Below are 23,488 nucleotides of genomic sequence, written 5' to 3' on the forward strand. Positions count from 1 at the left end.
TCACGTCGCCCGCATTGCCAATTAGCCTGGGTCCGCGGCCTGTTCGAGAGGAGAGAAGATAGACCGTTGAAGGTCCACGAGTCCTTGACTGCTGGAGACAGAGATCTAGAGGGCTCAATTAGAATCTGGGACCGAGAGAGGTAAGATGGTTACTCTTGGAGCACACAGACAAAGTGCTGGTGCCTTCAGAATTCAAATGTCGAACATCTAGCTAAGACTTGCGTACCAACAGTTGGAATGGAGTGCAATGAGGTACCGACAAAAACAATACATGCAGCCCGACCAAGCAAGAGAGTAAGCGTAAATCGCGTATCCAAAGATCACTCACTAGCAAAGGAAAGATCTTGCACACAGATGGAGATACGGAACAGGAAGAGTTACATCACGGGGCAGCAGGCTGAGACAGTGGGACGAGTTCAGCGTGGGATACACCAAAGTGCGAGGCAAAAATTGCCTCAAAAACCATAGTCTTCTTCTTGAGTAGGTTGTTGTGTCCCCGTCTGTGCCTCAGGCTGACGCTGAGGGGTCGAATGTGGCTGCGGTGCAGGCTGAGCTACTGTTGAGGGCGACTGACCAGTCTGAGCTTTCGAGGTGGTCTTCACAGGGGGAGGCGCTACGTAGACTCTCTGAAGATTAGGTGATGTATAAATACATCACAACGAGGGACACCCAATACACTGCTTACCTTTTTTTCTTCCGGAAGAGACGGTATTTGGGATGTTGTTGCATCGCAATGGACCCCCTTGCTGCAGGGAGGAAGCCTGCGGATGCTGGGCACGAGGAGAGGGACCAGACAGTGTCGAAGCATGATAAGGCTTTAAATGTTTATCATCAGTGGTACCTTTCGCATGACGAAACGAGGCTTACCTGAAAAAGTCGCTGTATGGATCTTCTCCCCCCTCTAAATCTTCTGTGATGTATCTTCCATCCCGAGAGAACGATACACGAAAGGGTGTTGCAATCCTCCTGGCTTAATGGCTGTCTGGGTCAGTTACGGGGCTCTGTGTCCCACCACTTCTCAATACCAGAATAACCCACACACACCAGTACACTGTGTTTAGGTGAAAGTGCGACGGAATTCACCGAATTGTTGTGTTTGAACTTTGAAGCGATGATGGAGTTCTGTGCCTCATAGAGTATAGTCTACGTATGAGTAAGCGATGTGGCGCAGCAATCTTTCTTCTCGCCCTCATCAGCCGTCGAACGCCGTAGACGAGCACCAGCCTACAACTCTCATATTTTCTGCTCATTCTATACTAGCAATGACAATTATGCTAGACAATCCTAATGAAGCGGTTTTACCTGACTTTACAACAGGAGAACACAGAGAAGAGAGAGCCAGGCTCCTCGCTGACGGCGTCGCAAATGAGGACCTTGCCGCACATCTTTTGGCCGCACTATGGACCATGAGTAGTAATGCAGCAAAAGCAGCTTACCCGTGAGGTACCCGTACCCGTGACCCGTGCGGGTTACCCATACCCGTGCCAATGCCTAGTTGAACGAGCAGCCAGAGTCGCTGAAGACGCTCAGCATTTAGCTGACAAGCAAGAACGAGAACGCCAAGTTACCCTACAAGAAGAACAAGATGCAGCGCGTAAGGAAGAACATAAAAAGAACAAGGCAAAATTTGTTCCTGTCGTCATTGCGAAAGTACCGACAGTACCAGTTGTTATTCCCTCGCACTACGCAAAATTGAAATTGACTGTATCGGATTAGTCGCAGGAGGACAGAGAGGAGACTCCTGCACGACCTAAATGCGGCTGTCTTGACAATGAGCCTCAACCAAGAGATGAACATGCGAATATATCCTCCATGCATGACGTTGGAGGTAAACGGAGCCGAATGCAAGAGCTACATTAGAGAACTTTGTCTGCGGGTGGGCGAGAAAAGGTAGAGCGGGGGTCTGGAAGGGGTAGGAGGCACTAATTACATAGACAACCCGTGTACACTTGCATGTCAACAATAATGATCATGATTATGATATAGCGCACCAGTGCCAATTAATAATTATTGTCAGCTACATCGTACGCCGCGGGAGACGATGGGCCTGGCAGGAGGTCATGAATGTCAGCATTCCTTTCGAAGCATCGATAGACTGATCATGAGTTTGAATGGGATCAGATCCATGTGCATGCACTGGGGTACCATATCCGCATGACAATCATGGTCAAGGACTGGATCGATCTCATCCACTGTTGCAAGCAGTCACATTAGTGCTCGAGAATGACTATGTGTGAGGTAACTACGACATCGCGCCAGGGCATCGTAATACAAAGAGAGAACGGACTAGTATAAGTAAAATTAGTAAATATTACATTAAGTGAGCTTTGTATGAATGTCAAGAAAAAGCTCTCATCCATAGACCGAATGAAAGAAACTCAATCATTGCCTTCGTATAATGGCCATGCGTTGTATGATGTCTTTGCAGGACTTAGCGGCCCGCACAGCAACAACAGGGACGTGGAGGCTATTAGTTGCTAGGACTGGCCACATCGTGAGAAGGACAATAACCGCCCATATGGGAGTGACAACAGTCAATGCAATGATATCGGTAGTATAGAAGATGAGGATTGAGAGTCCTATTGAAAAGAAAATCATTCTGCGATATTCCTGGTCAACATCGCGCATATCGCAAATGTCGGCGTAACTTACCCCCAGATAAGGAGAGCATACGGCAGACTGAGCATGAAGGCAAGGCTCTCGATGCCAAGAAATGATTGGAACATCAAGCCCATGAAAATGGCCTATGCCGGTGTTTTATATGAGATGCATCGAAACTACAGCTAGCAACGCACCATACTGGAAGCCGAGCTCTGTCCATTGCCGCTGAGCTGACCCGCTATGACAAGGGAACTCACGAGCGAGCCCATTGCGCAAAGCGTGGACAGGTAGATGAAAATCGTTGCGGTTGGTTTTGACTGAATGGAGGAATCGTCTGCTCCAGGAACCGCGAGGAAGCTGATATCAACAGTGAGCATCACGGTTGACTGCAATCGTGAGCAGGTCTGTAGATTGAAAGATCAACGATATACTCACCAACACTGAAACACCGTTGAACTCGGTGCTCAATTGGCAGATGAAATCATTCCACATGTGTTTGACCACGCTATTGTCCACCCAGACGTTGCGAATGGATTCGCCGTGGATGGTGGGGGAGTTAAACAGTGCAACATTCAAAATGTTATACAAGATGGACTTGGGCTGTTCGCTATTACCATAGTATAGCGATTGATCAGTATCAAGACGGGCACCAGGCTGTCCACAGAAGTTGACAAATTTATCCCGGACTATTTCGACACGGCATTATTTAGAGGAAGGATGTAGATAGAAGCCACTCACCGAACATATCCATGTATCGAGCTGTGGGTTGAGACAAATATATGAACATTTGATGGAAACTAGAGTTGAATCTCATACCCACGATACAGACAGAGTGCTCGTTGATCGTTTCCACGCGATCTGGTGCTTATCAAGACGGATCCCAAAGACAATACTACTGAGAAGCTCACCTTTCACGCGATCAACAACACTGAGCATTTTTTCGAGCTCATCCAAATGGAAGGGAGAAGGCAATGTTTGAAACGTGATTGATCCTGCCAAAGGATCCATAAGGTAGCCAAAAGATTGGGTGGGGTACCAAACCGGCATAAGCATGCGCAATGATATCTCGCAAACGATCCACCGCCTGTGCGGGGAGAGCACGCATGTTCGGGAACAGGGTGCAATGTTTCCTGTGCCATATAAGTTAAGCATAGCACGATGCCCAGATAAGTTTGGTAACTATTTTTCGATCAAGGGTTAAACGCACCAGTATTGTGCCTCCAGCGCATACCCTAGGTTATTAAACTATCAAATCGCTAGATCATTTTGATAAGTTAACTACGCGCTTACTGATGTGACTCTTCTCAACGACACCTCGTACATGGTTCATAAGGTGTCTAGATCGGACAGTCTCGGGCCAGAAGATAATCCGTGCATCATGGTCTACAAAATAATACCCAAAGGCACCGCTGGGAAGCTTTTCGACAGCAAGCTCCATTGTCGCGCAAACCTTGCCAATCTCTGCTACCATTTGATTCGCTTCCGTGGCTGCAGCAAGTATCTCAAGTGCAAGGCCATCCTTCAAAATATTCTGATCGGTGAAGACTCTCTGTGTGGTGTCGCACGATGAGTGGTTTGGGCCTTTTGGTGATTCTTGCGTACCTGAAGGGGGTTAAAGAAGAAGCGCGCGCCCTGAGGATGAGTGAGCTGCAACCAGTTGGCAACATTTGTCGAGGGTCTGCAGAAATATGAACATTGTCATTATCCAAACGCAATTGTCCTCACTCCGTAAAATTGTCCAGCCCTGGGCTAACTTCGAACACATGGAAATCCTTCTTTCTACCGTCAGTGTTGGAGAGACATTCGAGAAACACAAATACAACGCAGACATACTGAGTAATATTCCTGTTGTACCTAGCAATTTGTGATGCAATGATTGGCACAAGCCTAATCTCTCCTGGTCGACGGACGTTAGATACTGCTGAAGCTGTCTGAACAGAATAATGGCCATGATCCATTGACACCTGAACTGATGGAAATGCCAAAGGACTCCCAACATGTTGGAAGGGAGGCGAATTTCTGCTCTCGGGAGCGCGCACAGCAAGCGTCGTCAACGGGATCTGATTCTGGATATCCAAAACGGCAGGCTGTGCAGCTCCCGTAATGTCATCGAGGCTGAGTTTAGGTCCCAGTAAGACGCTACTAAGTTTGTGCGAAAAGCCATATACTAGTCGGAGAAGTGTAAGGACGGGTCGGTGGATGCGCAGAATCGATAGCTTCAAAAACCCAAGATATTTGTGCATGAAGGTGAAGAGTTTGCATAAAGACTTTTTGATAGAAACGGAAGACATGATGGATTCGACACACATTGACTAGGAACTGCAAGGTCACTTTATCAGTTCATAATTGTGGCTGTACGTAGCTGTACGTTCCTGAAAGTGGGGATGTGAATTCACGCCTGCTAATTCACCGGTGTGAATTGGCGTGAATTGACATGTGAGTTGGGGTGAAATTTGGGGACATAGCATAGCTATAGGATGACAGTGGTCTATGGGGGACCGTATTGGACAAAAACATACGACTTTGAAAATGTATTATGGTTTTGGCTAAGGATTCAACTTTACATCAATCACTATGAATCCCCGTGAACGAGGTCTATTATCCTGAAGTGGCAATGTGGTAGACTAAGTCAAGACCAAAGCGCAACAAACAAATTCATCTTTACTTTTGACTACGAAGTCCCGTTTTAGCTTATTCACAAGCTCACCTTCTTGACTTTGCTTGGCAGCGACTGGCATTACACCATTGATCAACGTGAGTGAGTTCTCTTATGTGTTTTTATCTATGCAGCTGACATTCAGGCTAGCTAGTATACTATGAGATGAACCGGAGCAATGTTGACCACTCAGCAGAATCCATGTTTTCTGTGAAGACAGCCTCGAATTCCACTTCCTGAACCCACTCATGTACCCGTGTCTGCACCTGGCTATAGGTCGTTGACAATTCTCGCAAGGACATGTTGATTGTTTTACGAGCCCGCACTGAATGTCATCTATTCAGATCTTCCAGGGCTCCAGCCATGAATTGAGCGCTTGCCAAGTCCTTGTGGGTCCTCTTTGCAGTTACCATTGTGTCATCTCCTCTCCGCAAGTCTTGACCTTGTCTCGCTTTTCAGGGGCGCTCAACCGCCACAGCTCTATTCAAAACGTCGTTCGAGACAATATGAAGGCCTTACGTACGCGTGAAGAATCCCTTCATGACCTTCAACGGTGCCGGTGGCGTACTGCAGCGTCCGTAGAGAGCATCAAGAAAAAGCTCACCCGGATGAATCAGACTAAGGCGTTCATGGACCATTTCATGCAAGGATATGCGAGATTTGGATGCAAAATTGCGCACGAACAGTCGACGATCGCGGCTTTTAAACGTAAATGCACAAAAAACTGGCTGACACTTAAGTTTAGAGGTCTTGTAGAGTGCTGTGAAAAGGGCATGGTATACTCTGTACACCGTGTTAATTATGAAGAAATGCTACGTGGGCGGTACTCGCCCAGTCCAAGTCCATGGGTTCGAGGTACGTCGTGCGATCTTATTGTTCAGGTGAAGCGTTAAATACTCATGCCGCTAGTCAAATGCTCATATTTGTAATACGTATCATGCTAGTATACAATTTCATGGCATTGAAACTGCAGGCAGGTCATTTATGTCAGCTGGATAGTTTCAAAGAGTGAGCGTCGTCCCAGTGATGAAATTTTTTCGTGCTGGTCCAGCCACTGCAGAAAATGCAAAGTGAGAATAGAACAGTATGGCGCTGATCCAAGTTGACTATCAACCTTGCGTCCTCCAGATATAACAAGGTCCAGCCAGAGAACATGCTTCGAAGGTACTTGCATCAAATTATCTACGTGTCGTCTCTCAATTATGGTGGTCGCTCAGGTCCTCGTCACCCATCCTGGCGTGGAGGAACCCTCTGTGTCGAATCTGTCGATGCTGAACTTCAGGATGACCATGAGTTGCAGAATACATGAATCTACTTAGGGGACCTGCGATATCTGCGACATCCGCTGCCAACAATGCCCCAGATGACTTCCAGGACAGATACCTTCAACCCCTCATAATTTTCGACACTGTTATTGAGAAAATTGCGAATGTTTGGGCCATTCTTCTTAGTATGTGGTAGCAAACTAATCAAGGCATAGATATGTCCATACGCAAAGATGGCGCTGAACATACTTTCTACTGCATCCAAGGTGCGTTCTGTTTTTTCCGGAGTTCTACCTCCCGCTCAGACGTTATGGTTCCATGTAGATAATTCTTGCTCAAGCGGAGCGCAACAAAATCGGTTCGCCCGCCCAAGAAATTAGATGAAATACACGACTTCATAATCCGACAGTCTTTCTGATGTTGAATCGATGCAAGATGTTATCGGAAAGATTGCTCAGTAGACTGTCGAGGTGACAAGGTACTAGTACGCTAGCTTGATTTTTCTCACCGTTTGTGATGTCTCATATTAGTGGATCTGTAGCGCAACATTGCAGCTGGTTCTCACAGCCACAACGATGACTGGATATGTTATGAAGGTTACGACCCTCCTTCTCCTGACCTCCACTCACACGAACCATGCGCACCAATCCAGATCAAAACCGGAGAGCATGTAAGCGGATTTCTGGAATGATTCTTGTTGATCTTATAAGTACCACTCTGATACCTGTCGTATGTGATAACCATTGCGTGTCTCGTCCCCTTGCCTTACATTGCCAAGTGCTTTTCAGGTCCCGAGAGCCGATGCACTTTCCCTGGTCGAGCCAATCGTCAGTTCATCAGCGCAGGGTGCTCAGATGGGGTATTCACATTACCAGGATACAAGCAAGGACGAAGAGTGATCGCCTGATGGTGTGTGTAGTTCTTATATCTCCCCGTCTTCATGGCTGTGTTATACAGTGTGTCCTTCTTTTAATTGCTCCTTATCGGCCCGGACTAAAACCTACCTTCACAGCAAGTCTAATAATACAGCTAGAAGATGATACTATTGAGCGCGGCGGAAATCTGATCATTCTCTTTTGTCGTAAACCTCACAACTGCTGTGGCAAACACCCCATCCTGTATTCTTCGTTTACACTACCTCATCTTAGGTGCCATTCGCAAAGTTAAATATACTGCGGTACATGCAATACACCATGCTCGAGTTAATACGAAGGAACCTATAATTCACGATGACCTACACCGACAGAAAAAGAATCAAAACAAGAACTTTGCGTCACAGCAAGCGCTTGTGCTAAAGTCTGATGGTGAGTAGAACTGCATCCGGGCGAGAAGAGACAGGAAGCAGTTTGCATAGAAAGTGGGGGAAACGTATATTCCTTGTAGGTGGAGGGCTTGGCGGGCAGGGGATGGGAAATATAACAGGCCTAGGCAATATCACTGGTTTACGGTGAAGTGTTGCATCGGACTGTAATAAGGGACGGTGTGGTGTAGAGGAGCAAAAGAGCAGGACCACGTACATTGAGTACCTCATCAGCGAGGCGTTGACATTCAGGTTTGCTGGTCTGTAAGAGATTTTAGCACATAACTAAATGAATCTATGCGGGTGAATACGAACACTAGGCTGCGCTTCTTTGGCAAGCCCGACGCTAGCAAGGATGTTGGGTGGAATGTTACATATACATATATTGGGCTCATGAAGGCTGGCATAAGCCAGTTGGCGTGAATCAGGTGAGAGGATGAGGGTGAAGGGATTGTGGACGTCGAACGAAGCGAGTAGCTGGCGAGACTCGAAGGACCAGAGCTTGAAGGTGTCGTAGGAAGCACAGCTGGCGAGAAGGGCACAATCAAATGAGAGTGCTAGGTTGGTGATTTCCTGGTCTGCCCTTCGAAAGAATCTCCGACAGTCTCCAACGTCGACATGTCAAATTCATGGATTGTCATGTATATGTACATATATGTCAGAAGATGCATAAGTATTACATATAATGACTCGCCTGTCCAGTGTCCGACGAGTGTCAGTAACCTCAAACACTCATTTCGCTGCGCCCCCAGGCAAGCGGCATCACCGACTTGTGAGCGAAGAGCAATATTGACCCGTTGGCCAATTTCGGTGTAAGCGGCGCGAATAGTTTGGATTGGTATCGCATGTATTTGCGGCGGGTGCCAGTGATCAGCGCCAGCGTTAGTGTCCATTAACGTGCAAAGTCGAGTGCGTAATCAAAGCGGAAGACAAAAGCAAAAGAAGTCTGATCAAACCAAAAACAGAGTGGTACCTTCCAAAACTAAGATCACGATACGTAAAAACGTGTTTAACTTGTCCTTGGACATGACCGTGGTCTTGCGTTAAGGTTCCTGCATTTGGTTTTCTTTGTAAGTTGTTGACTGCGCCTAGGTTAGAGTCATACACCGTTATTCACTGTGATTCATCATTCTTACACACAATCAGGTCACAATTTAATTTTGTCCAGTAGTGGCCCCCAAAGTGGTCGTTATAATTTCCATAACGAGATCCGAGGCGAGGCAGGTGAATTGTGACTCTGGATCTTAGATCCTGTGTACGCTCAAACACAAGTGCAGTTTCAGAGGCTTCATCCAGCGGTTAGCGGAACAGTGTCTTGGATGACAGTGACGGACCGCGATCTTGACTTGAGCAAGTTGTAGCCAAACGTCGGTTCCCTTACTGATGTCAAGACGTGACTCTTAGAGTCGGATTGAGCACTTTTTCTTTCAAGCTCCGCCAGTGATAAACGACATTTTTAACTTTTCTTACATAAGCATAGGATTGGCAGCACGCGTCGCAGAGTCCAAAATCGTGGCCTCGTACCATTCAATGGCCATGGTCCCGTTCAACACTTCCTATGCGTCTGCCAAATTTACTAGTTTAATTAAGAGAAACCTCGTCGCGATATCGGAGGACAAAATAAAAGGTGCAGGAGTTGAATCAAGCAACATGTTATGCAGTCAATTGAACTTATCACACACCAAATTTGGTCGTGTCTTCGAACGATTTGTCGCATCAGAACGACGGGTTCATGGTACCTCTCAATATAATTTCCGAACAGGCTCAGATCTTGGGTCTAAGTCTGAGATAGAGCAACATGTACGTAGGTGTGATATCTGTAATCATACAACAGTCTCGAGCGCCTCGCCGTCAGCCGGAGACTCCCCTGACTCTGAGAACAATCTCTGTAGAGCAGCGATTTCCTCGTCGCTCCTGAAAAGTGTGCTCAGCTCAAATCTGTCATTGCACGCTATCCGGAACTCCTCGGCGCGTGGCGATTTCATTTCCTTCAAGTACGACAGCACCGCGAATGCAGCCTGTCCATCATAGGTAAATGGGTGGTTCAGATAGAAGGGATGGACACGTACCTCGTGATCAAGTTGGACGGGCTCTCTTAGCACAGTGAATAGTATAGAGTCAACTTCGTCTTGCGGTGCTTTTAATATTCGCGCGACCTTAGCATGTGCTACAATAGCCATCGACGATGAAGAATGTTTCTGGAGGTACTGGGAGTTGAACAATTCGAGGGAAACCTCTTCTGGAAGCAGTGAGGCAATGGACTCAGCAAGCACTGGCCCAACCGGCGCGGGGATTGGTTCGGGCAAAGAGGAAACTGGTGACTCCTGTCAGATGACAGCGTGAAGTCGGAATAAATCTTACCAGTGTTCCTCAGATGTACTATCCGGAAGTGCAAATCAGGATGTTCAGCATCCAACGAATGGGCGCGCACAAGCATCCTAACAGCTTGTAGGTATTTCTCTGTCGCCGAATCAGTTATTTACCCCTGGCTCCAGACTTCGAGACTCGACTTACTCCGTCGAATAGCGACATCATATATTGCAAAGCAAATGTCCACATTTTGAGGCACAAGCTCCGATAGGCCCGTCAGATACTTGTCCGCGCGTTCGAGAGGGTCCTCGGCTAAGACCAGTTTCAGGCCGTCTGGATCATCGTCCTTCGAACGAGAAGGCTCGAGGCCTTTGTCCTCAATTTGAGTGGCTGTGGCTGCGGAAAGAATGCGGTTGCGTAAAGAAGACAATGCGAAGGTTACAGAACGACGTTTTGATTCACCCTTTTTGCTGTTTGCACCGTCTACTTCGGGCTGTCCCTTGCGCGCAGCTTTTTTCGCCTTGTTGAGGGCTTTCTTGGAGGAAACATCTGAGGCGCTTTCTAGATCTCACAATCAGCTGAGGAAGATGAACTGTAAAAGAACGCTCGCCTGCAGGTTGAAGACTGGGGCCGAGAGTCGCGTCGTCGTATAGTGCAACCCATATCTTCAGAAACATCAGTTGATTGATTGTATATACATTCCAAAAACTCACTTGAACGGTAGCAACTGCTGCATGAATAAAGCCTGGATGTGACCGCACATTATCCTCCCATTTCAACATCCTGGAAAATAATAACATCAGCCAATTAAATCAAACCCATGGCCTACAATTCTGACTCGGTGTAAACATTGAGAATCGTTTTTCGTACAGAATACTGGTGGAATTCATACTGGTCTTCACGGAACGATTCGAAGACCTGTCGATGGTTAAGCCTCCATGTCCAGACAAGGGCAGGGGCCAGGGCTCACTTTCTGTATTACATAGTACTTCTTCAAAGCAAGGTTGAGCTTGCCAGCCCGTCGATAGCAGTCACCCTGCTCGACAAGGTAATGCATCGCCTGCATCTCCTCCAGATCTGCTGCTGCAGACGTCCCTCCCTAGGTCCAGAAATGGTGAATAACAAGACATCTTCATGCCATGTAACACACTCACTCTCGTGAACTTGGAGAATATGGCGTCTGCCTCATCAACCATGCCAGCTCTTAGCAAGTACTTGCCTGTCTTCGTGTTAATGAACCTGTCCTGCCCATCCAGCAGACGGGCATCATTCATGGCCCTCGCGGCACCATATGGGTCACCTGCCCGTTTGAGTGCGCGAGCTCGTGTCATATAGAGCTCTGGCAGTGTCGGAGTATGTATTATTGCAATGTCCAATATTTCCAAGGCCTGCTTGTGGCGTCCTAGGTAGGAATGGTGCTGAGCGAGGAGATACAGCGCCCACAAGTAGGTTGTTGGCTCAACGGAATCGCCGGTCGGAGGGGACGAGGTCTCAAAGGTCGCACGGAACTCTTCCACGATATCTTCAATTACTTGACGCTTGACTGGATCCCTGTACAGTGGCTTAATGTCAGCAAAGAGGGAGGGAATCCCTTTCGTGAGCGCGTTGGTCAGGTAGGGTTTGATAAGATCCTTAAATTCCTGGCCGGTAGCCACATGAAGAGCCAGGCGACGCGGAGCGGTAGCTGACTGGACTTGGAAGTAGCCACGGAGCATTTCAAGCGCTCTTTCCCGATTTTCGTCGGTGACATTAGCTAGGAAACAGTCATTACGCCAAATGAAGGTGTCAAAAAACAGCACCAACCAAGGTCGATGCCTTGATTAGCAAGGAATCCCTTATAGTATTCGTAGCCATCAGCATTTTGTGACAGAAGCCAGCGCCAAGCTGCATCTGCCTTTTCCGTCCAAGTGGTATTTCGCTCATCGTCCGCATTGCTTTCCTTCAATTTTGCGAACAAGCGCGCTGTAAAGGATGAGTTGCTCTCTCAAGACATCAGGGTCATGTAATCACACCTTTCATCTCCGTGCCCGCCATGCGATCCAGGACGGAGCCACCCTTGGCCCTGTCATGTGACTGGAGCATGTCAACTGCCGATTGGAAGTCGCCCATATCCTCTAGTATGCGGACGTGGTACATCAACAGCTCGGAAAATTCCACATCGTAAGGTCCTACGTTCTGCAGACGCGCTATATGAGTGGGGCGCATACAATAGTGAAAACGGACGTACCCGAAGAAATCCTTCAATATACTCAAGAACTTGTTTTGCCTCAGCGAGGTTTCCATTAAGCTGATATGCGACTGCAAGACCAACCCAGTGATGTCGGTTGTAAGGCCGCAGGCGGAGGAGGTTATGACGAGTTTCTACCAGGCCCTCAAATTGACGCGTCTGCGTCTGAAGGACAGCAGTATCTCGCAGGATATTGAAGTTATCCTTTATTCAAGCACTGAGACACGCCTGAACAAGTAAGTTACGACTCCAACGCACCTTATCAAACTTCAACGCCTGGATGTATGACTTGAGAGCATCCTCGTACTTGTGTTCACTCTTCTGGATGAGCGCCCAGACGTGCCAGCAGATATGAGAAGACAGGTCCCTTCGCATGCCCTCTTTGACAAGATTGATGCCCTCATCGCGTTGGCCAAGGTGCACCAGAATCAAACCCTTCATGCACATTGTTTCTGCAGCACTGCAAATCAGCCACGAAAGGTGCGAGCGTCAGTTTAGGCAGACATACCGCCATGTTCGGGATACTTTTTGAGGATTTGATCGGCTGTCTTCCTGCCCTTGGCGAGCTGTCTGTTTTCATATTGGCTCAAAAGATCAGCAAATAGTTTCTTGTCCTTTGGTGCTAGAGTAGGTGGTGCCATTTGTTAGTGGTGTCCAAGTCGCTAAAGGCCAGGGTATATGAGGTGTTCAGGGACAAGGCTGTTGCGTTCGCCTCACGTTGACCGCGTGAGGAGTGCGTTGACGTTAGTTCGGAAGGTTTGTGTACTTGCTGTATGGAGAACGTTGACTGCAATCAAGCATGGACCTGTAGACACACACGTGCACCGTGTGATGGACCTCGGCAAGTTCGGCATGCAGATTCGAAGACAAGCTCAAACACAGCACATGGGGAAGTATATTACTCAGGCGTATCGCAGATTACGGTGTGGGGATACAAAGCAGTACACAACGAGTAAGCAAGATAGACAAAACCACAGCACACAAATCAATGGGCATAAGTAAGCAAAGTTGAAGATAAGGATCATGACTTTCTCGTGTGACTTCCCTTCTTCTTCACCTGCTTACTGATTTTCCTCTATAAGAGTAAGATCAGACTCGACAAGGTGCAGCAACGAGAGGTCCAACACACCTTTGCGCGCGTCCCCGCCTTACGACTCGGCTTACGATTTGACTCCGCTTTTTTCTCGTTTGCTTCCTCGTCACTCTCTTGTCCACTAGACCCGTCCTCACGTTCCGAGCTCAATTTGGCTGGCGTTTCCTCCCTATCATCTTGCTCAGAATCGTCTGAGGACGGCTCTTCCTCGGATTCAGACTGATCACTGTTCCATCGAGCTGTTTTTGCACGTCTGATCGTGCCATCAGACTCATTCATTGACTGCAAGTTAGGGAACTCTCACTTGGTGGTCCCATTGGGCCTGTGCCGCGACGCCTTCCTTTTTGGAGGGGATTTGGAGTCTTTGTGTTCTCGGGGTTCACGCCGTTTTTCCTATCGTATCAAATGATCAGGTGTACTAAACACCCCACAGCCCTGGAAGCTTACTTTGGAAGCGCCCGCAGGCTTCTGTGATTTAGATGATTCCAAAAGCCAAGCCGATGTCTCCTCAGGGAGATAAACGGTCTTCAAGATCTGAAAAATGCCATCAATCAGTTTCCGAGCCAACCTACACAAAGTGCCCTGACCTTCGTAGCGGCCTCCGGATTTGGCAGTGCACGGAGAATATCCGAAGGTAGCTTCACCCTTCCTGGATAGCTCTGCAAACTCCAGGAACGTGCTTGTGCACGGGCCTTGATAAGCTCTTGTGCGAGCTCGCTCATAGCGTAAAGATTCTAAAAGCAGCACTGTCACTTTGATCGCAGACTCGACAAACACTGCCAGCACGGACCTCGCTATACGTATGCGACTGTCCATCACGAACAGTCTTCGCCTTCATAGCTAGGTGGTAAAGCAGGGACACATTATCAGAAGATGCTATTAAATCCAGATAAAATTCAATGTATCTATGCAAAACGTCAGCATCTCCACATACTCACATAGGTGTCACAGGGAACACAGCGTACTTGGCCATTTCTTGTAAATTTTCATGCGCAGTCGAAAAATCGGGGTGATGTGCGAGAAGATGAAGCAAGCGGATGAATATGATTTCGAACAGATCGACTTTGAGTGCTATAGGGAGACAGGTCCGTCAATGACGCTCGAGGTGTATTATTGCCAGAACTCACCTGCGGGCAGGTTTCGTGATGCGTGTGTAACGTAGGAGATGGCCTGCAACGGCGTCAGACACAGGTACGATAATACATAAAACAGCACTAACCCGGCTCTTTACGTCCGCCTCAGGATCATGCACTGTCAAAAAGGGTATAAGGTTGTATTGCGCGGGAAGTTTGCGTGCAGTAAGGAGGGGGAAAATCTTCATCAGGAATTCCATGCGAACATTGTAGCATGGGTCCTACATCAGATCAGCTTATGCGCACTTATGGAGGCAGCTCAAACCTACCTGCACAGTAATGGCTAGCGAGATGAAATTTGTGTTGATAGCAGTCACGAATTTGTCAACTACTGACAGATGCAAAAGTGATATCGCAGCCTGTAACCGCATGCGCGACTTGACCTTTGGGCTGTTGGCGAGAAACCGTAGAGTCAGTAAAGGGTACCCTAATAAAGACACACGACACTGACTCATCCGTTGCATCTGCCGAGTACGAACCAGCATGATCAAGCAGAGTTGACAGCATCTTCAAGACGGGAGTGGCAACTTCAAGAGCTGTGTCTGTAGACGCATGCGCAAGACATCGATTACGGCACACTTTGAGAGCCAATATTCGAGCGCGGAGCCTGGGTGGTACGTCGTCGTCCTCCACCCAATCGGCGTCTGAATCCATCTCATCCTATAACACCACATATGAGTAAATTATCGTCTGTCAGGCCGACAGGATGGTAGCACCACGTACAGGATCTGCTGGACTAGGTACCATAAGCAACTTTTTGACGAGAAAGGCCATCAAGACGTCGCTCTTGCGCTCAAATGCATCGGGGGCTAGTCGAGCGAATTGAGCTAGGACAGCAGTGTGTGCAACAAGTAGATCGGGCTCTGCTGTTGACAACTTCTTCGCTATTGACTAAGGGGCCTAGGATGAACGCTCAGTCCGAATCAAAACCAACATGCTCACCATCACAGCTTCGGCGCACAGATCATCATGTTCCTTGGAGGCTACCAATATTCGAGCAGCAAACTTTGCCACACGAGCGTTTGAGCCCAAAACATAGCGCATCACGCGCTCCAGCGTCCGTCTGTCCAATATCAAGCACCATAATGGGCAGATTACCAATGGACCACTCACTTATCGTTAACCGCTAATGCTTCATCACTCCGTGAAACTGCAGCGAGTGCCTGCATACCAACTTCCACGAGGCGTGGGTTCTTTTCGTCAGCGATGGCCTTCGTCAGTTCGCTGATGTGTGGCTTGTACAGAGCAGGGCAGTGTTTTGAGATGTACGTCAAGAGCGTCTGAGCATGCTTTGAGTCTGCTCTCTGCACACGCTTGATCAGGGTTGGAATAGATGACTGATTAACAATGCGAAGCGTTGCCCGTCGAAGGAACACGGTCATTGTACCTAGAATCGATTCCGAGCCCTGCTCAATCCGACGAAGGAACTCATTCTTCATGCGGAGTGAGTACGGAGCCGATATTTCAGTATGACAAATACTCACGGACGCTTTCACGAGTCCTTTGAGATCTGTCTGGGTATCCAAGCATGTCTTGAGTAGCTTGTATAACCTATTTTCGTTCGCCCTTGCAAATGCATGCAGGTCCTCTGCTGCTTTCTGAGGATCCCCAAATTGCCCTGCAACAAGATCAAATCTATGGTGACGAAAATAAAGTAACGAAGCTTACGGGAAATATGGCGAATGACGTTGTTGAGTCGTTGTTTGACAACGTCCTCATCCTCGTCGATAATGCCGCCCTAATGCAAGTGTAAGACGGAGATCAGGCCCGCTATAGCCAAGGTCGGAACTCACGTTGTGTTGTACACAACTCTGCAGATATAACTCGTACGGCGAAGGCCTGCTGCCCTTGATACAACTGAGGAGGAGCACAGCATTAACCCCCCGATCATCGAGGTAGCTCATTGTGTTCAGCAGCTGATCGGTCCATGCGACCTCGTCTACATCAACGCTCTTTGATGTCGACGCTGAGGAAACAGAAGGGAGCGGGAATACGAAGTCTGCAATAACTTGCTCTGCTGCAAGCCTGCAACACACAATATAAACAAGAAATACAGTGGACAAGCAGGAAACGTACTTTGCCTCCTGTGTGGAATTGGAGATATGGAGAATCTCGTTTGGAATCCAGGAGAAGTGTCTGATCGCGGCCGGATCGTTATTCTCGCTGTCGGTGGGTCAGGGACTCGATAAACAGTGAAAAAGCGAACTCATACATCTCGGAATATGCAGTGCTGTAGAGTTTGCCGAGGCTGTTTAGTGCTTCTACTCGTACTGAATTCTGGAACGCTGCTCGATTAAATTACCAGAACCGATGCGTGCTACACACCTTTTTGTCCATGCCACGACCAGCAATTGAACGTAGCTGGTCCTCGGAAACATAGTGCAATACAGTTTCATAGTCCAACTGCGAATACACTTTGCAGACCGCCGCACGCACTTTTTCGTCGGGATCGAGCAATTTGAGCCTCATTAGCTCTGCTGCGAGTTAGCACAGATACTACGACAACGGGGAGGGGCCTCACCATCCACAGTTTCTCGGTGATCGTGCAAATTCACCAGAAGACCTTTAGCACTCTCTACGAGCTTCAACCGCACTGCTGCAGCCTTGTCGTTCTTCCGCATCAACCACACATTCCACGTTGTGGGGTATTTCTTAACGAGCTCTGCCCCGCCCTTCTCCGAAAACATCTCACCGAGTGCCTGCGTCGCAATCAAACGCACTTGCACCTCCTCCACACGAAGCTCCTCTTCGAGTTGCGGGATAACGCTGTGTAGCAAAGATGGACAAGACCTGCTTAGTTGCTTCACGAGTTCGTGGGCCTTCCGTATCTCCTCGAAGTTGGACTCGGAGTCTGATTCATGGGAGTTCGCAACGATGATGTCCGTGAAATATTGGCAAACGTGCCGCTGGAGCTTGTCCGCAGTGGCATTACAGATTTGAACGGCAAGGCGATACGCAGGTTGCTGAGGAAATGGAAGGTTAGCGAAACTTGGAATGAGATGAGGGGTGTAACGCTTACCGCGTCGTTGGCCATGAACTGTGCCATTATAGTCTCCAATACCTCGGATGGAAGCGCTTGACACTCATCGAGGAGCGCGACGAGGATATCGGCAATAAAAATTTCGATCTTCTTTGCAAGGTCTCGTCGTACCAGGCCGAAAAAATCGCGAAATATGTCGACCATAAGCTCCTCGGCATGTGGGAGATCGCAAACGAGGACAACGCTCTTCACCGTCGATAGGGATTCAAGGAGGTGGAAGTATTCATTGTAGTATGATGCCTCTGCGCCTCTCAAGCCGGTTGCTAGTTGTCTGAAGAAGAACTGGAAGATGTCCCTGAGCTCGGTATGGGTATAAGGGGCGTCGGGCGCGTATAGTCTGAGGATGTCGGCGAGACAGCATGCTGCGTATGCCTTGACGCCTCTGTCCTTGTGTAGTAGAATGGAGGTGTTTACAAGCTGGGTGCGCACGGAGGATAGTGAATTCACGTCGACGAGCTCCTGGTCGAGTCCGGCAAGCTCGGTGTGGAGAGCTTTGAGTTTCTTGAGGAGCGCGTCTGTTGCAAGGCCTTTTCCTACAATTTTTTCGCTGAAAGCAAGTCGCTTTGGTGCAGAGTTCCCTGCACGCGTCTGAGCCACCATTTGCTCGACGACGGTGAGACTTGTATCTTGTAACTTGAAAAGGTGACAACAGACTCATAGGCTCAAAGCGCGTCCTCGTGCTAGGGCCAGCGTTCATTATGTAAGCGGATGTCCCTTTCTCTGATTGGACCTTGAGGCTAACGTTGAACGTTGGAGTTCTATGTCCTGCACAAATTATCTTTTGGGCCAATCCGAATCTGTACATGAGGCCACTTTGCAGATTGGAATCAAGATTCAACTACAAAGGTCAACCAACCGAGCGAGCGTGGGTGACTGACCACTGCTGCATCTTCAAGTTGAACATTCAATGCAGTGCACGACGTAAAACAGTTCTTCACATGCAAGGCTACTCCTATCCAAATATCGTGGTCTCGTACCCACGTGCCCTTTGGCCTACTGCGGCTGCGGCACTAACAGCAGTATGCGATGTCGGGGCAGACGCCATCAAGGCGAACCATTCTGGATGACATGCGTTGGCTTTGCCCAGCCCATAATGCGCAATTTCTCCACCGTACGTTATTCTATCGGACTTGCTGTTTCTTCCGGCTTTCTCATCGTCGTTGCAGTGTTAAGCACCGTGGACCATAAGAATGGGAGGCGAATATGCAACATGGGAGTCACTATTCTGGTTGCGCATGACACAGCTCCACCGCGTGTCAGTGGACACTGGACACTGAGTGCTATTTGATTTGCTTGGCCTCAATACAAGGTGCGCTACTACCAACCAGGTACTTGGACTCGGAAGAGTCATGCGGTCCGCCTATCTTCTGCTCTGCTGTGTACAGAACTCAGACATTCTTCCAGCGAAGGGAATGCATGGCGTGCATGGTACTGGCAGTCTTGACTTTGGGATGCAGTCATGAAGAATTGCCTTAACAACAGAGAACCTTCTGGTGCGTTGCCACTTTATTATCGGATGGTGGAAAGAGACATCTTCGGCGATATGATTAATTTACAGGACGAGCATTACTGATGGTAGGCCGTGATACTACACCCTCAAGCTCTGCTCTCGAGATGCTTTTATCGCCGTGACATACTTGCCAATGCAGTTGAACGTGATTCCTACACCCTTTCGCCAGGCTTAGTGAAACAATGTACATTGATGGGTTCATCTTCCGGAGTTGGTAGAGGCGCTTCTCCCTTGTATTCAAATTGGAGCGCCTTGTATACCGCAACCTGTAGCGCGCGATGAGCAAGTTTTTAGCAATCCCTCAAATCACGCACATTCTCATCTGTATCTGTGCAGAGCGCAAGGATCGACGTCGACATTGCCTGCAAATGTAATGGAATCAGGCATATATAACAAACAGTCGGAACGCCGCACCTCCTGTTCCACCATTTTGATCAAGTTTGTGGCGATTCCTTGGCGTTGATACTTCGGATCGACGCAAATACAATTTAGGTACCAGCAGTTCTCTATGGTCTGAAAAAAAATCAAAGAACAATTCAGACGACAAGATTGGACATACATGAGGAGACAACGCCGTTTTGACAAAAGGGGCTAGTGCAGAACCATACTTTGATAGAGACGCGGTCAACGATAAGATCAAGTAAGTATCTGCACGGCTTACCGTATTGATCCACCAATCTCTGGTCTTGGGTGACAGAGACTCCAAAAACTGGTTTAGGCCGAGATTCCTCTGCGCATCACTTCTAACGGTGAGCGAAGTTATGCAGTCAGTAATAGTAGCAACTGACTTTTCCCAAAGAACTTGTCCTGGAGGAAACCAGAGAGCTAATCCAGCAATGGCTCCTGTAGCAATAATTGTTGCTATGTATACTTTTCCAGCTAGTTGGCAGGCCCTGATCATCGCGCGGAACAATGGCCCCTCGAGACTCTTGTTTCCACCAGTCATGACATTGATAGATGGAGCTAGATTTGAAGACATCACGACTACACTGTCGATAGTATGAAGGCTGTCTTACACGCGACATAACCTCTAATACACATCATGACTGACTCGTCCAACTGGGATTCTGTGATGTCCGTGAGCCTATGTGACGAGCGATGACTATGGTATATCCTTGATACCTGTTAGCTGGTCAACGATAGACAGCTTATACGGAAAGTCGTTCATAGCGCTTGATGGTATGTAGCACAATAAGAGATGGTTTCGCCTGCTCGAGGGCTCCAACCTTATAAGATGGGCACGTAGAGCACCACATAAGGACAAACTGCTCCACCAATTTGGCGCGAGACGGTGAAACCTTCGGGTGTTATCTCATCATGATCTCTTCTAGTAAAATGTTGAAACGCATCATACAAATGCACGTAAATGTACCAAATCTGATGCAAGAAGCACGCGTGCCATACCATATCGTGTAGTCCACGCGATAGTGATCACAAGTGCGCAGTCTTCCTGATCGTAGTAGGTCCCAATGACATAAGTAGTGCTTCTAGCATCAGAAATACAAGACAAGGCTATGTCTTGATGCACACTGGCTGGTGATGACGACCTCCTTCCAGTTTCATAGAGATATGATCAGTGTTCCCAGTCAGAACTCGGTCTGCTTGGACAAGTTTTAGATCTCACTACATGTTAGTCACCTCGGATCCGCTGGGGGCGGTGTAAATCTGAAATAATCCCAAATCACGTTCGCATGACGCCTATAAATACAGAAGGGGTGCATATTATATTAACCACTTATGCGCTGGCCTTCTAATAAAATCCACATTTTGATCCAAGAGGTGGGGCTAGTTCATGTCTGACCTCACGCAGGTAACCCTAGTTAAATTGTTTGACTCTGATACATGTATAATCCTGCCAGTAAGACTGGTCAGAACGCCGAAAACAATGGTAGAGACAATGACCCCACCTGAAGGCCCCAGATCCTTGCCTGTGATATTCACAAAACAACCAGGACTAGAGCAGGACACTGCAAATGTCTGGTACGACTGCGATTTACACTTGAAGCCTGGCATACGATACGTCTTCCCGTATGACGCATTCATGTGGCCAATGTGTACCCTCGGTCGAGGAAGTTTCGCCCATGACAAGTTGTATAGGTCCAACTTATGTCTAGCTGGTAGAGACCAGACGTCGAGAATTACAGAATCGTCAAGATCCGTGGATAGAAGATCTCCCGTGCTGTTTCGTGGAGGGACAGTAAGTGAGAGACTGCAATTCTCCATGCCAAAATCAAGTACGCGAAACTGTGCGATGCTCTCGACCTAGATACAATTCAGTGATTTGATTAAATTCTTTATAGACGGCATACTTCGTGTGTCACTATCAACCATTGCTCGAATATGGGAGCTGTGTATTCTCCCACCGACTTAAAGGGCTGAAACGGAGGGAAGACTTTCTGATGCTCCGTATTGGACACTTGAGCGATTACTGGTACATTATTGATGATCGGATCGTGGGTAGAATTGTTGAGATTAGAATCCTTGTAGAGGATATCGAGGTTGAGGTATGGGTTCTGGAACGGGAGTAGCTCAAACTCGTCTGAAGTTGAAGTGGGGCGAAGGTCGATTCGAGGAAATCGGTCCCATGCAACCATAGAAAAATCTAAGACAGTGCATACAATCGTGATCGCAAGGAGCCAGACGGACAACGTCTGGTTGTGGTTTGTTCTCCCTGGTAAATCTTCGAGATCTGAGTTTTTCAGCATGCTTTCAATGGGATACATAAACAAATTTTGTCACCTTCATCGCTGAGATGAGTGTCCTGGTGGAGAGCTTGATACCCTTCTCTGGAATTAGAAAATCCGGGCGGCATGGATCGATATTGAGCGAGCGAGACTTAGATGTCTAGGCAACTGAGTGAGCTTGACGTTGATCTGCTCTCGAGAAATAAATGGTACTTGTCTACATAAGAAAGTATCCAAACGCACTATAATACTAGGCAGTGCCGCCGTGATCGGCGTGGACGACTTTAGGTCAAATCTGATTCCGCAGCATGGCGGAGTTGAATCATGAGATGAGATGAGATGACACATAGACTCACATAGATAGACCGTAAATATTGCGAACACTGCCAATAACTGATCGATGCTGATGAAATATTTTAAATAAATCTTGCATCCAAACGAGAACAAGGAAAGTCTGTGACAATAGATAAAGCAAGAAGTAAGCTGAGGACTTGTTTGTCAGGACGCAACGATGCATAACAACTCGAGAATCCAGCTCCAGATTGTCACTATCTTGATTATCATAAAAATCAGCATGATACTCATTTTCTGCAGCCTTCAGGTGGATGAAAAACCGGTCCACAGAGTATATTGTAAGCGGCGAACCTGCAGCAGAACACAAATGTGAATCACGGACTCACCTTTTCATCACAGCGTTTGACGGCGACGATTTCCCTCAACTGTTGCCCCTCCCCCAGACTGATCCAGTCCTTATGGCCTTCGAAGATTCAGTACATTATCAGATGAACACTGAAGATGGGAGGGCGGAGTGGGCCAGCCTAACGCCGGGTAGTGGGCTTGTTTATCTGGGGGAGCAGCATCACCCATTCTCGATCTCGATGTTCCACCAATTGCGTTGCCTCGATATCCTACGAGAAGATCTTGTTGGAGCAAATGGAAACGCAGATCTGAGTCGTCACTGCCTCAACTACTTGCGCCAGATGGTGATGTGCCGCGGCGACACTCAGCTGGAAAACATACTTATAGCAAGCAAAGAACATCCATCCCAAGATTTTTTTGTGCGGACTGGGTCATATGTGTGTAGCAATTGGAATTCGGTGCTGGAGGAAGTGAAGAAGAACCAGGCTGCAGCTGCCAAGGTCGCGGGGTGATAGAGGTATGAGCATCCTTACTCTTGAGAGGCAGACTCCGGACTTAGTCTCAAAACAGAGGGACAAGGTAGTTCGGTGCCCGAGTTTTCAATCGTCCCAATCTAGAATCATCGCTGTCATCGCTGTCGATAGTCTACTAGCTTCATCTTTGTGAAGTAGAATGTTCAGCCGATACTATTTTTAATGAGGATACTCATCTACTTCTCATATTTTCCGTCTTGATGTCATAAGTGACATATGTGAGGGTATTCGCCTGGCCCTTGGGCCCTCGCCGATCAAACTGCACCGACGTACAGTACCAGCCTGAGTGCAGTGCGTGTGTATGGTGTGTTTTCTATCGGGTTACAACTTAATTACCGTTATGCGGAACCACGACTCGTTTGTTCTTATTTGGCAGCGCAAGTTCAAATATGTATTTTTATTATAACTCCTGTCCGCCTTCAAATCTAACAGTTCGGTCTTTGCAGCAGTGCCGCCCACCGCTCAGCGCTGATTGATCACTGATCATGATTCCAAGA

The 23,488-nt window shown here is 47.9% G+C and overlaps 8 protein-coding genes across 8 annotated transcripts; 3 read left to right on the plus strand and 5 right to left on the minus strand.

Moving 5' to 3' along the window:
* Nucleotides 1-2,218: 2,218 nt before the first annotated feature.
* On the minus strand, nucleotides 2,219-5,141 carry DEU56DRAFT_904044 (uncharacterized protein). The gene is made up of 14 exons (XM_041356660.1): nucleotides 4,435-5,141; nucleotides 4,327-4,380; nucleotides 4,204-4,279; nucleotides 3,892-4,150; nucleotides 3,809-3,833; nucleotides 3,643-3,731; nucleotides 3,510-3,593; nucleotides 3,418-3,459; nucleotides 3,340-3,360; nucleotides 3,037-3,287; nucleotides 2,859-3,005; nucleotides 2,796-2,831; nucleotides 2,653-2,744; nucleotides 2,219-2,599 (listed from the first exon to the last, which is right to left on the minus strand). The coding sequence occupies exons 1-14, from the start codon at nucleotides 4,908-4,910 to the stop codon at nucleotides 2,383-2,385; spliced, it is 1,869 nt and encodes a 622-aa protein (XP_041203942.1). The 5' UTR covers nucleotides 4,911-5,141; the 3' UTR covers nucleotides 2,219-2,382.
* A 131-nt stretch (nucleotides 5,142-5,272) lies between these two features.
* DEU56DRAFT_39518 (uncharacterized protein) lies at nucleotides 5,273-6,415 on the plus strand. Its single transcript, XM_041346009.1, has 5 exons — nucleotides 5,273-5,355; nucleotides 5,408-6,112; nucleotides 6,167-6,182; nucleotides 6,235-6,327; nucleotides 6,386-6,415. Exons 2-4 carry the CDS (start codon nucleotides 5,587-5,589, stop codon nucleotides 6,254-6,256), a joined length of 564 nt encoding a protein of 187 aa, XP_041203943.1. The 5' UTR covers nucleotides 5,273-5,355; nucleotides 5,408-5,586; the 3' UTR covers nucleotides 6,257-6,327; nucleotides 6,386-6,415.
* Nucleotides 6,416-7,063: 648 nt separating this feature from the next.
* Nucleotides 7,064-7,973, plus strand: DEU56DRAFT_904045 (uncharacterized protein; the record flags this gene model as incomplete). The annotated part of the gene is made up of 5 exons (XM_041356661.1): nucleotides 7,064-7,192; nucleotides 7,311-7,431; nucleotides 7,480-7,603; nucleotides 7,671-7,826; nucleotides 7,906-7,973. Exons 1-5 carry the CDS (start codon nucleotides 7,098-7,100, stop codon nucleotides 7,971-7,973), a joined length of 564 nt encoding a protein of 187 aa, XP_041203944.1. The 5' UTR covers nucleotides 7,064-7,097.
* A 1,578-nt stretch (nucleotides 7,974-9,551) lies between these two features.
* On the minus strand, nucleotides 9,552-13,198 carry DEU56DRAFT_828180 (NMDA receptor-regulated protein 1-domain-containing protein). The gene is made up of 15 exons (XM_041354418.1): nucleotides 12,868-13,198; nucleotides 12,618-12,811; nucleotides 12,360-12,563; nucleotides 12,145-12,307; nucleotides 11,936-12,094; nucleotides 11,287-11,885; nucleotides 11,103-11,231; nucleotides 10,971-11,050; nucleotides 10,846-10,915; nucleotides 10,743-10,797; nucleotides 10,595-10,693; nucleotides 10,337-10,528; nucleotides 10,184-10,282; nucleotides 9,892-10,136; nucleotides 9,552-9,840 (listed from the first exon to the last, which is right to left on the minus strand). Exons 1-15 carry the CDS (start codon nucleotides 12,998-13,000, stop codon nucleotides 9,646-9,648), a joined length of 2,616 nt encoding a protein of 871 aa, XP_041203945.1. The 5' UTR covers nucleotides 13,001-13,198; the 3' UTR covers nucleotides 9,552-9,645.
* A 38-nt stretch (nucleotides 13,199-13,236) lies between these two features.
* Nucleotides 13,237-18,307, minus strand: DEU56DRAFT_828181 (armadillo-type protein). Its single transcript, XM_041354419.1, has 22 exons — nucleotides 17,605-18,307; nucleotides 17,107-17,548; nucleotides 16,911-17,059; nucleotides 16,798-16,862; nucleotides 16,662-16,748; nucleotides 16,379-16,610; nucleotides 16,254-16,323; nucleotides 16,070-16,203; nucleotides 15,699-16,018; nucleotides 15,528-15,648; nucleotides 15,309-15,476; nucleotides 15,037-15,245; nucleotides 14,855-14,975; nucleotides 14,672-14,806; nucleotides 14,580-14,622; nucleotides 14,418-14,523; nucleotides 14,243-14,357; nucleotides 14,040-14,186; nucleotides 13,900-13,986; nucleotides 13,757-13,845; nucleotides 13,489-13,705; nucleotides 13,237-13,434 (listed from the first exon to the last, which is right to left on the minus strand). The coding sequence occupies exons 1-22, from the start codon at nucleotides 18,223-18,225 to the stop codon at nucleotides 13,381-13,383; spliced, it is 3,732 nt and encodes a 1,243-aa protein (XP_041203946.1). The 5' UTR covers nucleotides 18,226-18,307; the 3' UTR covers nucleotides 13,237-13,380.
* An 824-nt stretch (nucleotides 18,308-19,131) lies between these two features.
* On the minus strand, nucleotides 19,132-20,639 carry DEU56DRAFT_39710 (uncharacterized protein). Its single transcript, XM_041346023.1, has 9 exons — nucleotides 20,540-20,639; nucleotides 20,258-20,462; nucleotides 20,152-20,202; nucleotides 19,924-20,098; nucleotides 19,797-19,875; nucleotides 19,695-19,742; nucleotides 19,550-19,648; nucleotides 19,450-19,497; nucleotides 19,132-19,401 (listed from the first exon to the last, which is right to left on the minus strand). The coding sequence occupies exons 2-9, from the start codon at nucleotides 20,301-20,303 to the stop codon at nucleotides 19,288-19,290; spliced, it is 660 nt and encodes a 219-aa protein (XP_041203947.1). The 5' UTR covers nucleotides 20,304-20,462; nucleotides 20,540-20,639; the 3' UTR covers nucleotides 19,132-19,287.
* A 316-nt stretch (nucleotides 20,640-20,955) lies between these two features.
* DEU56DRAFT_917154 (uncharacterized protein) lies at nucleotides 20,956-21,947 on the minus strand (the record flags this gene model as incomplete). The annotated part of the gene is made up of 4 exons (XM_041357955.1): nucleotides 20,956-20,987; nucleotides 21,043-21,397; nucleotides 21,445-21,824; nucleotides 21,875-21,947. 4 exons carry the CDS (start codon nucleotides 21,945-21,947, stop codon nucleotides 20,956-20,958), a joined length of 840 nt encoding a protein of 279 aa, XP_041203948.1.
* A 285-nt stretch (nucleotides 21,948-22,232) lies between these two features.
* On the plus strand, nucleotides 22,233-23,093 carry DEU56DRAFT_39827 (uncharacterized protein). Its single transcript, XM_041346028.1, has 3 exons — nucleotides 22,233-22,451; nucleotides 22,513-22,975; nucleotides 23,029-23,093. The coding sequence occupies exons 1-2, from the start codon at nucleotides 22,331-22,333 to the stop codon at nucleotides 22,968-22,970; spliced, it is 579 nt and encodes a 192-aa protein (XP_041203949.1). The 5' UTR covers nucleotides 22,233-22,330; the 3' UTR covers nucleotides 22,971-22,975; nucleotides 23,029-23,093.
* The last annotated feature ends 395 nt before the right edge of the window (nucleotides 23,094-23,488 follow it).

This window comes from Suillus clintonianus (assembly GCF_016758775.1).
Source record: "Suillus clintonianus strain FC179 chromosome Unknown DEU56scaffold_100, whole genome shotgun sequence".
NCBI classification, from domain to species: Eukaryota; Fungi; Basidiomycota; class Agaricomycetes; order Boletales; family Suillaceae; genus Suillus; species Suillus clintonianus.